The sequence below is a fragment of the Taudactylus pleione genome, unplaced genomic scaffold (genome assembly GCF_031769625.1).
Source record: "Taudactylus pleione unplaced genomic scaffold, aTauple2 ptg000660l, whole genome shotgun sequence".
NCBI classification, from domain to species: Eukaryota; Metazoa; Chordata; class Amphibia; order Anura; family Myobatrachidae; genus Taudactylus; species Taudactylus pleione.
This window is the reverse complement of record NW_028285062.1, coordinates 598276-615583: the sequence shown is the minus strand read 5'-3', so window position 1 is coordinate 615583 and position 17308 is coordinate 598276. Positions and strand designations below refer to the sequence as shown.

General features: G+C 47.4%; 1 protein-coding gene across 3 annotated transcripts in view; it reads right to left on the bottom strand.

Moving 5' to 3' along the window:
- Positions 1 to 14124: 14124 nt before the first annotated feature.
- TC2N (tandem C2 domains, nuclear) overlaps positions 14125 to 17308 on the bottom strand; it is an 82446-nt gene continuing 79262 nt past the window's right edge. For all 3 annotated transcript variants that reach the window (XM_088455565.1, XM_088455566.1, XM_088455564.1), the window contains exon 12: positions 14125 to 15369. In XM_088455565.1, the coding sequence (XP_088311691.1) occupies positions 15253 to 15369 (117 nt within the window). In that variant the 3' untranslated portion in view covers positions 14125 to 15252. The remainder of the gene's footprint in view (positions 15370 to 17308) is intronic.

The following is a 17308-nucleotide window of genomic DNA, read 5'->3' as shown; positions in this document are numbered from 1 at the left end:
AAATAGAGGAATGAGGAAGGAATTGATGTAGACCCTGTTGAGGAAGTTCCTCAGGGGTCCATGGATCCTAAACCTCCGGATCCAGGAGGGCAGGGAGTGGTGATGTGTGTTGGGGATGGGGATGGTGATGGTGCGAGAGTGGAGGGTGTGGGGGAGGGGGGTCCCCCTAGGGAAAAGTAAGGAAAAGGTAAGGTCGGTTCTGCTTTCTATAATCTAGAAATATGGATCCCCAGCCCATACGATGTGCCACGATTAATGTGGCTTCCGTTATTTCCGATCGTGCTCGCTTTATGGCCTTTGATTTTTTCAGCACAATTGAGGTTGATTTTTTGTTTTTGCAAGAGACAAGGATAAGTAAGTTGGACGCCCTCCATAGGATTAAGAGGGAGTGGAGGAGGGGTCCATCTTACTGGTCTCTTGCGGCCGAGCCGTACGGTGGGGTGGCAGTGCTTTTTACTGGCATGGTAAGCATACACAAGATTATGGAGTTACACGTAGGCAGGTGTATTATTTTGGATGTCACTCTGAGGGGGCACGACCTAAGGTTGATTAACATCTATGGTCCGCAGAAGGCATGGGATAGAAAGTGCCTCTTCAGAGAGATAAAACCGTTCCTCTTCACAGCTCAGCAAATTGTCTTTGGAGGTGATTTTAACACTGTGATTCGGCCTAAAGACAGGGGAGGCGCAAGGACAACGTTGAGCTATGATTCAAATTATTTAGTTAGGATGATTAGGGAGGCTGGTCTGGTCGATGTGCATATTCGCCATTTCCCAGATCACACCGGGTACACGTATTATAGTGGTAGTCGTAGGTCAAGAATAGATAGGTTTTTTGTTAAGGAAACTCTGAAGACCTTGCCTCCTGAGGTAAGGTTGGTGGAGTTTTCGGATCACTGTTTTCTGAGTGTAACCTTGAATGCGGCACAATCCCTTCAGAAGGGCAGGGGGATGTGGCGTCTTAACTCAGACCTCCTAAAGGAGGAGGGAGTTAGACAATCCTTTAGAGATTTCTTCCAGGCACAGGAATCGCTGTTGGAGGCAGGATGGAGTAGATCAGAGTGGTGGGAGGAAGTCAAAAAGAGAACTCGGAGTTTCTTTAGGCGATCCGTAGCGAAGAAGAACTTGAGAAATAATAGTTCCTACTATTTTTTGAGAAGGAAATTGGACCTCTTAATCTCTGAAGAGGGAGATAGTGGGGAAATCTCCCGAGTGAAGGCTCTGATGAAAGATTTTCAGTATAACCGGTTGGCATCTTTGGTTCTGGAGAGGGATTATGGGAATTACCACTCACCAGATCCCTATCAGAGCTGTAGGATGACGTCTGAGATGAGAGAGATCAGAGGTTTGCGTGATAACCAGGGTACCCTTCAGGAAACATAAGAGGGTATTCTGGGGGTCATTGTGGATTATTACTCTGACCTTTTATCGGAGAAATCACTTATTAGAGAAAGGATGGAGGTCTTTCTGAGGGGAACACCTGGGCTTGTGAGGCCTGATGTCTCTTTCGACTGCTTGGAGAGTGATATAGGGGTGGAGGAGGTTAGGATAGCGATTGAAGGGTTATCCGTTAAAAAATCTCCGAGCCCGGACGGGTTAACGTCAGAATTTTATAAAACCTTTTCAGATATTTTGGCCCCGCGCCTTGTGGAAGTGTTTAATGAGTGTTTGGGTGAAGAATGTCTTCCCCCTTCCATGAGGTTGTCTGCACTTATATTGCTCTCCAAGGGTAAGGATCCCCTGTGTGTTGAGAATTGGCGCCCCATAGCTGTTCTCAACACAGATAGGAAGATTTTGGCAAAAATAATTTTTAACAGACTGACTGAATTTACAGAGTGGTTGCTTTCAGTCTCTCAGCATTGTGCGGTGAAAGGCCGTAGTACCTTTAGTGCTGTCCTTGGTGTCCGGGAGGTAATTGAGCGGTGCCGTGCTGAGAGATGGGAAAGTATTTGCTAGCATTGGATCAGTCAAAGGCTTTTGACAGAGTCAATCATGAATACCTATGGAGCGTACTGGAATGGTATGGATTTCCGGAGAGGGTGGTGAATTGGCTAAAAACAATATACAGAAAGGCCGAAAACTTCCCACTTGTGAATGGTTGGGTGGGTGCTGCTTTTGGTGTAGGTTCTGGGGTTCGTCAAGGGTGTCCCTTGAGCCCTCTTCTGTATGTATTTGCTATCGACCCCTTTATAAGGAGGTTGGAGTATGGTGCAGTGGAGGGGGTGCAGCTGGGCCCTGGGCCTGCACCGAAAGTTGTAGCCTACGCAGATGATGTCACGGTGTTTCTGTCTGAAGAGGCAGAGGCACGGCGGGTGGAAGAACTCATCAGGATGTATTCTGAGGCATCGTGCTCCAGGATAAACCAGGAGAAGTGTGAAGCTTTCTGGATGGGGGAGGAAGGGACAGAATTTGACCTTCCCGACAGCCTCCCTCGGGCCAGTCCACAGATAAAAATTCTAGGAATTTATTTCAACCACGGTGATTATGGCACCCTAAATTGGGAGAAAAAGCTGGAAATTGCATCCCGGAAAGTATCTGTTTGGAGAAGATGGAAGTCTTCCTATAGAGAAAGGGTTGATTTATGCAAAACCTACTTGATTCCAGTGTTTTTGTATGTCAGTTATGTCTGTTTTTTGCCTCAGTCCATGTGGGCCAAGATAAATTCATTGTTTTTCCTGATGTTTTGGGGAAATGGGATGAATATTATCAAAAGAGGTATCACCTGCAAATTGAGGGAAGAGGGAGGCCAGAGTATGGTCAACACCATAGTATTTTTTGTGACAAGTTTCTGTAAACTAAACATAGGGAATATGTTTTTAGAGACTCCCCCTCAATGGGTAGAAGGTCTCGGGGAATGGGTGTTTCCCTTTCTCAAAGAATGGAGGGAGGTCGAATTAAGATACCCCGAGTTAGGCGAGGCTACCTCCCGATCTACGTGATCCTGTGTCTGAAAGTGATGAGACGGTGGAACTTGGAAGTCGGTGATGTGAGAGGCTTGGCCAGGAGGGAGATGGGGTTAAGAATTCTGCAGACCTACTTCTATGTTCCGCTGGCCCTAAAGGATTGCCCGGGTGAGATGTGTTCGGAGGGATTGGCTCTGATTAATTCTAAGAGGAGTCCTCTGAAATTTAGAGACATCGCCTGGCTCGCCTTCCATGGAAGGCTCTACTTTAGAGGTAACCTTCAAGTAAGAAGTGCCGATGATCGTGGTTGTCTACGTGAGGAGTGTCTAGGGGAGGAGGAGACGATGGACCACTTCTTCTGTAAGTGTCCCTATAACGTAGAGGTTTATAAAGGAGTTTCAAGGCGCTTGCGTATTCCTTGCCTTTCGGGGCTGAGTTACCCTGGATGGGTTTATGGGGCATTCAAGGGGTATGGGAGATTTGATTTGTGCACAATTTTTTTAGTTAGCTTAGTAGTACGATATTACACATGGAATGCACGGTGTCAATTGGGTATTAGGGGTAAAGTCCTTCCCTGGATATCGGTTGTTGGGGAAATCTTGCATGAGGTGAAACGGATGATGGACATGGACAAAGGAAGAATGGACGCCGTCAGTTGGTCACGGTTGTGGCGACATCTGAGGCCCCCTTGAATGGGTAGCGAAAGTTCGGTCCTGAGTCATTGGTAACTGGTTTCTGTCGTTTCCTGTCCTTCACTTTGTATTAACTAAATTATAGAGGAATGCTTTACATACATCTGGATGATTGACTTACCTTTTCGCTACTTGGGTTGGTGACGGTGGGGAGAGTTGGTGGTGGGGGGTGAGGGGGAGGGGGGATGGTCGGGGGTATGAAGTTGGGGGCGGTGAGGGTAGGAGTAAAGGTTATTGATATGATGTATTGGGATGCATTGTTGATCTGATGAAGTAACATATTGTATTATATGTAAATACTGTAAAATGTGTTTTTATGTATAATTATATGGTTGCATTTTGTGTAATAAACAGACAGTGCAGGCAGCGTATTCTCATACAGTGTATAATGGGGAATATCAGGAGCAGACTGATTACATTGTCCTCACCTATAACCTGGATAACTATGTACATTAGGAGTAAGTGACAGTGCAGGCAGCGTAGTCTCATACAGTGTATAATGGGGAATATCAGGAGCAGACTGATTACATTGTCCTCACCTATAACCTGGATAACTATGTACATTAGGAGTAAGTAACAGTGCAGGCAGCGTATTCTGATACAGTGTATAATGGGGAATATCAGGAGCAGACTGATTACATTGTCCTCACCTATAACCTGGATAACTATGTACATTAGGAGTAAGTGACAGTGCAGGCAGCGTAGTCTCATACAGTGTATAATGGGGAATATCAGGAGCAGACTGACTTACAGAACAGAAATCATTGCAGAACAGAGGGGGTGATTCAGCAGCAGACGGATATGCGATCACAGAGGCTAACATGGTAGGCTGCGATAGTTGTAATATGGAAATGCGGCAGAAGGCATCAGCAGAACTGTGCTGTACATATCATGGCAAAATGGCGTGGTGGCCATTTTCCCGGCATTTTGCTCATACGCAGTAGGGAAATAGCCGGTAAAATGGCTGACGCGCCATTTCCCCGATGACCTTCACATGTGCAGTAGACTCTAGCACAGCGCTAGAGTCTCCTGGTGCCGAGAGTCTACTTTCCGGCTCTGTGCTCTGCCGGGCAGAGAGGAAGGGGCCCCGGACAGAGACTGCACATGTGGGCCCCCTCCTCTCTTAATACGCCCCTGTGGGTGAAACATGGTAGACAAGAAGCTTCTAGCAGAGGGGGAGCGCAAATAACATAACTGCGCAGTAGAAAATGTTGGTAGAGACAATTGAGGCAATGGCGTAATCTGCCCCTAGCATCAGCACTTACGGTGGGAGAGCAGGAATACACCCTTCCTCCAGCACATGAATGATGATGGTTGTATAAGATAATGAGTATATGGGCCAAATGTAATAGGTAGTCTGTTTTAGCAACAGTACAAACTCGTACTTTCTCGCACTTTTTAAAAGTGCGAGTGTGACCGGACGCCTTTCGCCTAGGCCGGCCTTGGTCACGGGTTATCGCTTTTGGACTCCCACTCACCGTCAGTGACCGCCTGTCACTGACTCCGCCCACTGCGCCATGGGCGTGTAACAATGCTGCCACCACCAAACTCTACCATCCGCATTTGGAACCGCTTTTTACGTACAATCAGGCTCCTGCCTCAGCACCTGGAACCACTTCTGCTGCGTATGCATTTGACTAGCTGTGGCCACACCCCCTGATTGGTGTCGGATGAATCCTCCTGATCCCTCGCAATGGACCAGGTCTGCACGGTAGCTTGGCAGAGGGCTTGAACTTGGAGACACGGAGCTCTTACCCAGAACAGCAAGAGAACGGAATAGCGTTTTGCGCAATTCTGTTGGTCGCAGGATTGAGATACAATTGAATTCAGGCAAGATGTTTATTGCTCAAAGTCTTAAAGAAGACCCTCCCTTCCGCCTGAAGGGGAATATCACACAGAAATCAAACAGCAATTCTCCACAAAGGATTTCCAAAGATGTACCACATACAGGAATCTTATCAGCAGCTCTTCTCCTCAAAGAAGTTACAGGGTTGTACACATACAGGGCTCACAGTCCCTCTTTTTATGTCATTCTTACACACAACATCACAGGGGGGCAAATCCACCCTGGGTTCCTTCTAGCCAATCATTCTAACTCACAAAATATAAATTAACAACATATTACATTTCAAAGGAGTCTCAATATCCTCCTTCCTAATCCACCACCCAAACTTTAAACACAAACTGATTTATCATACATTATACTGTCTCCTACAATGTTGATATAACATTTCACAGGAAATGGTAAATGTCATTCATCCTTATCAATCAGTTTGGCATTTCCAACCATAACACATTCAGTGACATCCAAAAGGTTCTTAAAAACAGATAGTCTTTTCAAAGGAAGTTCTGTACATGAAGGGTTTGGCTATATGACACTAGTCACACCTTTACACAGAGAACTTCCAGTCAAGCCTTTCTATTCATCAGACCTCCTGCTAAGGGAATGACAATTAGCATCTTGTTTCTGCACCACAGAGGCTGCTAATGTCATATACAAAAAGTGCATTTAAAACCAGTTTACATTTAAACCATATAGTGCATAGCCTATTAAATATACGTTGCTTCATGCACTAATGCATTGCAGATCAGCTGCAGTGCATTACAGCAATACATATATACTTTAATACAGTTTATTATAAACCATGTGCAGTGTGCTTTTACACTGTCCTTTTAAAATGGTGCAACGGCATGAGGGTTAATCCCCTCAATGCCTTGACAGCCATTTTAACCCCCCCCCTCTCAAGCGGGCCACCAGAGAACCATGTCCCAACGATTTGGCTCCTGGTCCCGCAGTCTCTTGGGGGGTTCAGGGAAGCTATCTGGGGGGCTATGGCTCCGGCCTGGGCAGTTCATCCATATTGCAGTGGGCCTTTCCTTGTCTGTGCACAATGTCCAAATAGTCACACTGAAGTCCAAGGCTCCACCACAACAGTCTGTCAGTTACCCTTTTGGGGGACCAGTCGCACACATAGTGCTGAAGGGGGTCCAATGCCCAAACAATTGCCAACCACTGTGTTCCAATTGTGACATACCCCACCTCCCACCGTAGCAGTATCCTGCTCAAACAAGCCAAAGGGTGCTCCTGCCCATATGGCTCCTTCTGGCTCCGTACTGCTACCAGTCTGTGCAATGACGCATTAGTTCGTACCACAATGTCCTGGTCTTGAATTTGCACCATCTGCACTGGAGCTAGTACCAGAGTCTCCTCGAATGACTGGAATGCCAACTCACACGCGGGTATCCAGTCCACTGACTTGGGAAGTCCCTCCCTGGTCAGTTCTGTAAGGGGTGTCACTACAGCACTGTCAGGGACAACTCGTCCGTAGGGCCTTACAGTTTCTAAGGTCAGAACCTGTCTTGGGGTTGTGGGACGGGGACAGTTTCTGGTTGCCTCCACCCCCACTGGTCTGGGCCAACCACTGTCTCCCCCCACTCTATACCCTGGGCACTGCACCTGTGTCATCTCCACCTGGCATCTGCCTGTACTACCTGTCAGACCTGCCCTACCGTCCTCCTCCAATGACCTATGACTAGTGGAACCTACCCTGTCACCTAGGCCTTCTCTCACCACCTTGTCCACTACCTGTTCCACAGTGATGGCGGGCAGATCACCAGCCTCTGAGCTCCGTGTGGAATCCACCACAGGTAGGCTGCGTGTCTTTCCTGATCTACTTGGCACAAGCAGGGGACCTTGCTCCCTAACTGGCCTATCCCCTTCTACCTTCCTGGCTACCCTGTACCTTAACCCTTCCCGCCAGGTCACACTCACTGCCGCTATCCCTGAAAAGCCGCTGCCAGCTTGGCACGATATGCTTTCCAGATATGGGTCAGCAAGCTGATCTTCCCTGAACTCCTGTCTGGGGCCCTCACTTCCTTCTAAGTAGGGACAGTCTACAGGGGTATATGGGTTGGGATCGCTAGGGTCAGTTTGGTTGAGGTCAGTCAAAGGGAAGTCAGTGTGGTCATTCATACTCACCACCGGAGTTGGCAAACCACTAGGGACAGGAGCATCACTGGGCACCCTGACAGGATCCAACGAGCTGGAACCAACATCCTCTGCGTTGTTAGGGGACGTAGGCATACCAGAGGCAAAAGGCATGCTGGGTTTATGTGCTGATCTAGCCACTGTAATCTCTTCCCCTGGGCTGGTTGTTGCTGTGGTAAGCTGCGCTGGCAGTTGTCTAGCCGCTGTGGTCTTTTCATCTGGGCTGGGCTGTTCTGGTGCAATTGATGTAGACTGTGATCCGGAAACTTGACTCCAGGCGATGGCATCAGCAAACGTAATGATTCCACCACCAAGGTCATTCCCCAGGACCACATCAGTTGGAAGGCCAGTACTGTAGCAGGCAGTACTGTAGCAGGATCAATAAGGTAGGGGCTCACAACAGTGATTGAGGCACCAGAGTCTCTTAATCCTTGTCCCTGCAGGGGCCCCACTTGGACTGTCTGCAGGTGCCGCCACATATTTTGGGGTGGCCCCTTAGCCATGCAGGTGACTCTCTCCATAGAGTCCACCTGATTCTCCCCACACTCCATTGGACTGGCTGGAGTAGGAACAGTCTCTTTGGGCTCCCCTCCCCGGGTCAGGCAAGCAAGCCGGGCTCCAGCACTCGGATTTGGGGCACGAGTCTGGGGTGCTTGGGGTGTGGGACAGTTCATCCTCAGATGTCCGATTTTCCCACAGCCATAACACTTCTTGTCCAGTCGGGGCCCTGGTGGTCTCTGATGATTTGCAGGGACAGGGCGGGGTGATTGCTGGCCAAGAGCACACCCGGGTTGGAGGATGCCTGCTTTGGGGGGTGATGAGCAGAAGAGGGGTGTTCCCCTGGTTGTACAGTCCATTGGGGTCTGCTGCTAGTCGGGCGCTTCTGCCCTTGTGGCCGAATTGCCAAATACTTGTCTGCTAGTTGGGCCGCCATCTTCAAGCTTGGTGGCTCCCGGTCTAGCACCCACTCCTTCACCTCTGGGGCGCACCTGCGGTAGAACTGCTCTTGGCATAGCAGATCAATCAGTGCTTCCCAGGTAGTGGCACCAGATCCCTTCACCCCTTCACCACGTACTGCCTCAGCTGGGTGGCAAACTGCTCATGGGTGCTGGTAGGGTTCTTGGGCCAGTCGCAAGGGCCCTCCTACAGCGATACTTTGTCACCTCCTGAGTCCTACAGGAAACTTGTGGTTACATCAATGATACAATGTCGCGACATTGTATCATTGATGTAACCACAAGATTAACCTCTATTAATCTTGCGGCTACGATGTAGCGGTTCCCACCATAGACTATGGGACACACAGGCTGGCCGCATTCAGCTAATCAGGGAGCTGCTCCGACGGAGATGCTCCCTGATTGGCTGGCGGCCCCTTCACTGACGGGGCACATGTGTGCCCCGGTCAATTTACGCAGAGCAAAGATATGTGTACACACATACCTTTGCTCAGTCCGGCATGGATCGGGTTTTTTGCGTTTTTTTATTTTAACCCCTTGATTGCCAGTGGATGTGATCTACGCATAGGAGAGGTGAGTATGGATTTTTTTTTTTCAGGTACACTCCTATGGATTACTTCGGATACTAGGTGAGTATGTTTGAGTGTGAGTGTGCATGTATGTTTTAATAAAATTTTACATTCAAGGTGTATATTTGTTTATTTACGTATTTCTTTAGTTGTGGAACTACAAGTGCCAGCGGGCCCGTAATGCCCCGCATGCTTGTATTTGTGGTTCTCCAAATACCAGCATGCAGGGGAGGCTTGCTGGTACTTGTGATTCTACAACTAAAGACAATATGGAAACTTTATTTTTACACTTTACACTAACACTATCAACCCGACACCCACCACCCTAGGGTGCCGGGGATAGCCCTGGGCTATCAGTCTACGCCTGGGGTGCACTGGAAAGGGGTACCCCTTTATTGGGGGGGTTCCCAACTCCCCAGGGATCCCCGGCCTGGACTGAGTAGCGGTCAGGGATAATGCTTTGGCCGGGGAAACCGGTGAAAGGTTTTCCCTGGCTGTGGCATTATCCCCCCGCTAGAAAGAGTTCGGTGCTGGTTCTGGAATTTTCAGGGGACCCCTACTCGTTTTGTCCCCTGATTTTCCGGAACCAGGACCAGCTCAACAAAGCCCTGTGCTGGTTCTTAATATACAGGGGCCCCCTACGCATTTTGGCCCGTGTATTTTTAGAACCAGAACAGGCTTTATAAAGCCCGGGGCTGGTTATGCTTTTTGGGGAGGGGGTGCACATCATTTTTTTTTTTATTTAAAAACATTTTACATAAGTACACACAGAAACATGTACATATCTCATGGATATGTGCAGTTTCAGTGTTAATCTGACCTGCTCAGGATGTACTCGCTAGCCTGGGGACTTTTGGTAAACTTTTTTTTGCGAGTCTGAAACAGACACTCTATTACATTGGGCGAGTTGATTGTTTTCAATGTGAAAACATCTGGATGTGAGTTTGAGAATTGAGAATGGAGAGTTTTAGTAACTCTGAAAAATTCGAGTTTTAGTGGACAGACCCGATTACATTGGAGAGTTGTGAAAAATTGCGAGTTTAGCACCAAACTCGCAATTTACCAAAACAGACTACCTACAGGTTGAGTCTCCCATATCCAAATATTCCGAAATACGGAATATTCCGAAATACAGAATAATTTTGGAATGACTGAGAAAATGAAGCCTTTGATTTTTGATGGTTCAATGTACACAAACTTTGTCTAAGGCACAAATTATTAAAAATATTGTATAAAATTACCTTCAGGCTGTGTGTATAAGGTGTATATTATGAAACATAAATGAATTTCATGTATGTACACAATCTTTGCTTGAGCCACAAAATTATTGGAAATATTGTATAAAATGACTTGCAGGCTGTGTGTATAAGGTGTATATAACACATAAATGCATTCTGTGTGTATATTGGGGTCCCATTCCCAAGATATTTCATTATGATATGCAATTATTCCAAAATACGGAATATTTCGTTATCCAAAATACCCCAGGTCCCAAGCATTTTGGATATGGGAGACTCAACCTGTATTACATTTGGCCCATATATCTTCTACACCGTTCTCTGCTTGGTCAAATAGTAATGGTTACACACAGTCCGCACCTCCACCCCTCCAGCACAATACCAGCACCTTTACCAGGGTCCAGCTGGCGTAATCCCCGATGGGCACCACTGCCTGACCCCCCTCTCTAATCTCAGGTTCCAGACTGTACATTTGAATCATACTGTGTTAGAGGGTCAGTTTCCTGTAGGAACATGGGTGCTTGGTTTTTGTTTGTACAGAAACTACACCAAGATTTGACCTCCTGCCAATCAAAACTAGTGTTTGGGTTACAGATCTAAAGTTTTCTTGTGTGAACATAGCATATATAATATAATATATTGCAAACGAAGAATGTGGTTTGTAAAAAAATAAATAAAAGGTAACCAACACTTACATAAGTCCTCTCATTGGCAAGAACTTAGATAATTGTAGCTTTATAATGCACAATTATCTACATATAGGGGAGCCCCGTATTCATTGAGCGTTACACACTGGCTGATGTATACGGGGGTCCCCTATCATATGTACTGTGCATTAATTTGCTATATATAGACAGGATCACATCATACTGCATTCTCAGGACTATTGTGTAGTCACTACAGTGCATAATCTGGTACACTATACTACATGCACTGTCAGTAGTTACTATAATTATTTATAAAGGGGCCCAAACCATGCACTGTAGCATGTATGTTGTCTGCAAGCTATGACCTCTCTAATGGATGGCCACACCTCCTGTGGGGGTTGGCCACACCCCTTAATCATGAGCCCCCACCACCGCGGGTGTAGTAGGCCGCATGGCCGGCGGTTCAAATCCCAACAGCGGAAGCCCAGCAGGGGTGAAGATCCTGATCGCTAATAAGGTAAGTATAACTATTTTCCCCCCTAACCCTCCCTTATGGGTGCCTATCCCTAACCTCCCCCCCAAGTGCCAATCCCTAACCCCCTGTAAGTGCCTAAATCTAACCCCCCCCCGTCCCTAACCCCCCCCCCCCCGTCCCTACAGCGTAAACCTAAGTCTTCCTGGGGGGTGCCTATCCCTAACCCCCCCTTCCCTTAGCCTAAACCTAACCCTCCTGGGGGGGGTGCCTAGCCCTAAGTCCTAAGTGTCGGGCTCCTGGCGTAGGTCTAATGACAGGCGTCAGGTTTTCGATGCCTGTCAGTAGTACCTTGCCGGGATTTGATAGTCGGGAAGCCAGCGGTCGGCATTTAGACCGTCGGCTTCCTGACTACATCCCACCACCGCACTTCCCCTGGTTTGCCCTTCATGCCCCATTCTGACCACTACATCTGATAGCAATTCTCCTCATTGCGCTGGGCAGTGCTCATCCCCCATTCCAACATCATGGGCTTTTTACACATGGCCCCTCCACTTATACGCGGCTTTACCCGCCTCCATCAATCCTGGGGTCTCCAATTAGAGAGTCTGTCTTTGGCGACGGGTAAGAAGTAAAGTGACAGCTAAGCTTACACTATCCCTTTTCTTCCTGGTACGGACCAGGGGTGACTAATCTGCAAGCATGGCCATTGGCCCGCGCATGTGCCAGTACAGGCTAATGGGGAGAGGATCCTATCCGAAAAAACAAATGTAGCCCAAAGGCTTCAATGTGTTGACGATGGTGTTACTCACCGAGGCCAGTCTCCAAAACACAAAGCCATTCGGACCCCAATAAGTTGGCCTTTATCACAGGAGCAGGGCCCGAAGCGGATATCGCCAATATCTGTTGTGGTACCCTCATAATAAATGTCCACGCTACATAAATAATGCGACAGCATTCATTCCCAGGAGGACTGAGCCCAAATGTAGTGTAATAAACAGACCCTTAAGATGCCAACAGATGGTGAAAGCTGCATGGACAGAGAGAAGGTCTGACAGCTGTCTCCATTGTGCTGGGCGTTTCCTCTGCCCGCAGGGCGTCGTGCCCCTCCTCACACTGCTCTACCTGAGGGAGAGCCACTGGCACATAACGGCAGTGCGTGTAGAAGGGCCGCTGGTTGGAGGATGGCCCAACATTGTGTAAAGCCATGGATACACCCTTCACAGATTGGTTGCTCCCACGTCATGGCTCCTCCTGCTGATTTAAATCTGCTTACAGACAACTTGACCACGCCTACCACGTCAGGCTACTTTCACAATATTTTCCACGGCCATTGTAAATTCCCAATCCACCACTGCACACGCACACGGCCTCTACCAGACAACGTTTCATGTGTTATATCCATATTATCTCGCTCTCCGTTCTGGTCTGTGCTGCCAAAACAAACAGGAGGGAGAGCACACTCAGGACCTGCGTCTACTCTATATCAGGTCATGTACATAGGTGAGAAGACACCAGGAAGCCTCGGTGAGACCTCTACTTATTTATTGGTCTCCTAAATTAATACAGGATTGTTTTTCAGGAAATGTAAAAAGAAAAAACCCCACTCTGTGATTTTCCTGTACGTCGCTTCCTATTTCAACTCTGAACATTGACTTATTTTAAGTTTTTGTTCTTGTATTTGGTTCTCTTGCTGTATCCCTGCAGCTTTGTTTTCCAAACCATTCTCATATGTACAACCAGCGGCTTACATTACAGACTGGTTCCTCTACTACCATTTTCCTGTACCTTTTCTGTTCTGGCAATGTACCCGTGGGGTTGCTGCTAGTGCCCTGTACCCAGCGAGGTCTCTGCTGTTGTCCTGTACCAGCGGGGTTGTTGCCGGTGCCCTGTACCAGCGGGGTTGTTGCCAGTGCCCTGTACCAGCAGGGTTGCTGCCAGAGTTCTGTACCAGCGGGGTCGTTGCCGTTGCCCTGAACCTGTGGGGTCGTTGCCAGTGCCCTGGTATCCAGCAAGGTCTCTGCTGTTGTCCTGTACCAGCGGGGTCGTTGCCAGTGCCCTGTACCAGCGGGGTCATTGCCGGTGCCCTGTACAAGCGGGGTTGCTGCCAGAGCCCTGTACCAAAGGGGTCATTGCCGTTGCCCTGAACCTGTGGGGTTGTTGCCAGTGCCCTGTACCCCACTGAGGTGCCGCCGATGCCTGGTACCGCTTCCTGCATTTTATGTTTCTGTCCTGTGCCTATTCCTGCAGGATCTCTACCTGTACCCGTACCTTTAAAAGCCTCTATCTGGACCCTCCAACTGTTACTTGTTGGCTTCTATCTGTGACTGTGTGACATCTCCCTGTGCCCCCTACCCTACCTCTGATTGCTTGGCATCTCCCTGTACCCCCTACCCTACCTCTGATTGCTTGGCCTCTACCTGTACCCCCTACCCTACCTCTGATTGCTTGGCCTCTACCTGTACCCCCTACCCTACCTCTGTTTGCTTGGCCTCTACCTGTGCCCCCTACCCTACCTCTGTTTGCTTGGCCTCTACCTGTGCCCTGTACTAGCGTCACCATCCCGAGAGAAATGCAGATTGTTAAATCTCTTCGTCCTTGAGCTGAATGAACTTTACAGAGTTCTAAAAAGTGCGACACAAAACGCTACACTCAGGATGTTCCAGTACATAGGAGTAATCTTTATTGAGATTGTAGCGTCAGTGGGCGTATACAGCAACGGTAATAAATAAGTAAATAATGAAGTTGCTCCTTTTTAATTTGCGGAAACGAATAAAATGTTGAATAGTTATAATTTCTACATTTCTTCTGAACTAGCTTCTGCTAAATGGCTGCAGACCCAGGTCAGCCTGCGAGGAACGTCTCTGAGCTATATGTTAGTACGAAGCAACTGTATCTGTCATACCTCAGTATCTCCATCGGGTGGCGCTGTACGGCAGGCAGAATAACGCGGGCACTGAGGACTGTGCTACAGAGAATGACAACTACCGTAAAGAGCAAGAAGCAATAACCTGTGTCGTTGCTTATACATTTATACATACATAGGAACATTACTGAGAGTTACCAGTGACCTGAAGAAGTGGCGCTGTGCACGTGACCATACACCAGATAACGCGGAAATGACAGAGAGACATTAGATGTGGTGGAGGCCACACACTGAGGATCAGAGTCTATATAACGGGTTACGTTCAATTAGAGGTCAGGAGGTTTTAATAGGCAACGCCAGCTGCTGGCTCTGTGATTGTTTTTATACTGTTGATATCATTGCATTAACCCTATAAACACTTATCAGCTATTTACATACAGTCTCCCTTGTGGTAATGTAGAGTTAACATTGTATAATCTGGGACACCCCTGTCTACATATTTAAAACCTTGTGTCTGCATTAAATAGGTCTAAAATTATATATATATATATATATATATATATATATATAAATAATTTTAGACCTGTCTCCTCATTTTATCCTTTTAAACGTTACAACCATATTACATTTATTAAATATGACACAAAATGAGAAAATACAATAGTGGCATTAATATTCTCATGATAATATCAAATCTTGAAAAGTATAGTGGGTGAGACAAAGGGAACGCGGGGAACTATCAGCAGTTCCCAGAGATAATTCCTGACGGTGCTTGTGCAAAATGAGGTGTCCTACATCCGCGCCCTGTGTCACCATAATCCATAGGTCCATCCCAAATCCAATGGGAAATCGTCCATTATCCATATATGCGTGTGATCCCTGGCGGCTCGTCACCCTGTGCGATAGTCTCGTTATACCCCCGTCAGTAACTTGAGGGGTTCAGTTTATGCCACTTGGTCACCACCTTCTCTGGGTGGCTGATTGTGTCCGTCCATTGATGCGCGGCCTCGCTGCTGTTACTGTCACTGCTGATCCACACCTGGGGCAGAGAAATGGCGTCATTATGTAGCTGATGCATGATAAAGACTTATTATTATTATTATTATTACTATTATTACTATCACAAAACATGAGTCAATAATTTAAGAGTGGAAGCCGCCCATATGTACGGAATATTGCTGGCTGTCGGGATACCGCCTGTCAAAACACCGACATCCCGATGGCTGGTATCTAGACAGGGCTCGGGTAAGTATACTTACCCTCCCCCCTTCTCCCCCTATCCCTCCCTTCTTGTAGCCTAACTCTCCCTGGCATGCCTAAACCTGTCTCCCCCATTCATACCTAAACCTAACCCCCCCCAAACCTAACGTTAACCCTGTTATGCTACCTAAACCACCCACCCCCCGACGGCTAACAGCTAAGGACACCCCGGACTTACCTCGTTCGGGCTGGAGTCCGGCGTCGGGATTAAGATAGGTGTCAGTAATTCGTCGTCCCTTGTCGGGCTTCCCCCGTCGGGATTTAGACCGGTGGCAATGCGGCCGCCGGTCTCATAACTACATGCCATATGTACAGCTTTCCTATAGGGTTCATCTAATGGACATGATAAATAAATACTATATATTTCTATAGAATGCATGAAGCTATGGTTCTGTACGCTCTGTGACTGTGCCCGCTGTAAACTGTATATAAACTGCCCCTTTGAAGCACCAATATTGTTATTTTCTCTTCATAGGAGACCCTCATTTCATGGCGGCGGATAGCTTGGTTGGGGCACGGTGGTGTGTGGGAGCATGTCTGAGGGGGGGGCGTGCCTTTGCCCAGTTTGGCGCTAGCTTGGCTGCTGTTTTGATAACTGAGTAACCGTGCTTATTGCTGCTTACTTGGATATATGTCAGCTTTTTTATTATAGTAAAGTGCTTTTTATACTATGCTTTCATACTATGCTCATTTTTTGCCCATGGTGAAGGGCTATTTGGATGAAGCTTCACGGACATCCTAATTTTATCCCTGGGAACAGACTGCATTGTTGTGGACTTAGAGAACTTATTTTGCTCGCGAGTGTGTGTATATGTGTGTGTGTATATGTGTGTGTATGTATATATATATATATATATATATATATATATAATATATGTGTGTGTGTGCATATATAATTAAATAATTGTATGTAGTTAGAAATTATTATTTGTCTACCAAAAAGTAAGTGACCTTTTGGCTTCCTGTGGATAAAAGACCTTTCCGTGATGGGATCACGCATGTTGTTCCCAGCTCAGCCATGTTGTAAGGTTAATACACAGCAGGATGTATGGTTTGGAAGGGGGGCTAAGCAGATGTTCCGGCACCTGCAGCTGGCTGGCTCGGGGCTGGGGACTGCTCGGCCTGTCCTGTGCTGATTAACGTTCCCTTGGCTGCGGAGAACCTGGCATCCGCTCAGAAGGGAAGGGAGCAGCTCTGCCCGGCTTTGTCTGTGGGATTGAGTTGGTTGCACAGAGGACTCAGTGTGTACCATGAAAAGCTGCACTGTTATACAGCAGGGCTTACAGAGGACAAGATTACTTCTCACATATTGTCTGCTCTCTGCCTTTTATAAACCAAATTGCAAACTGTCCTCAGCGGGATTTAATTTCAGACACACTATTTGCACAGGTATGTGAGCTGCCCAGGACAGATGGATATCAGGGGTACAGTACAATAGCACTGGTTTAGCTGCTGCATAATCTCCGAACACTCCATACAGTGGGATAAAAATCAGTCTGGTTCTACTTGTACAGAACTGCGGCTGTGCCTGCCCTGAGGATGGGGGAAAGTGCAAAATCTTCACCTCAAAGGGGCCTATTCACCGCGGTCCTCTGCTCCATTATACGTACAGTACATGCAGAAGCAATCGTTTCCACATGTCTGAGGAATATTATTACTGTACACAGAAAATATGTGATATCTACTTAATAATGAAAGATGAGATGTGCCGCTCCGTC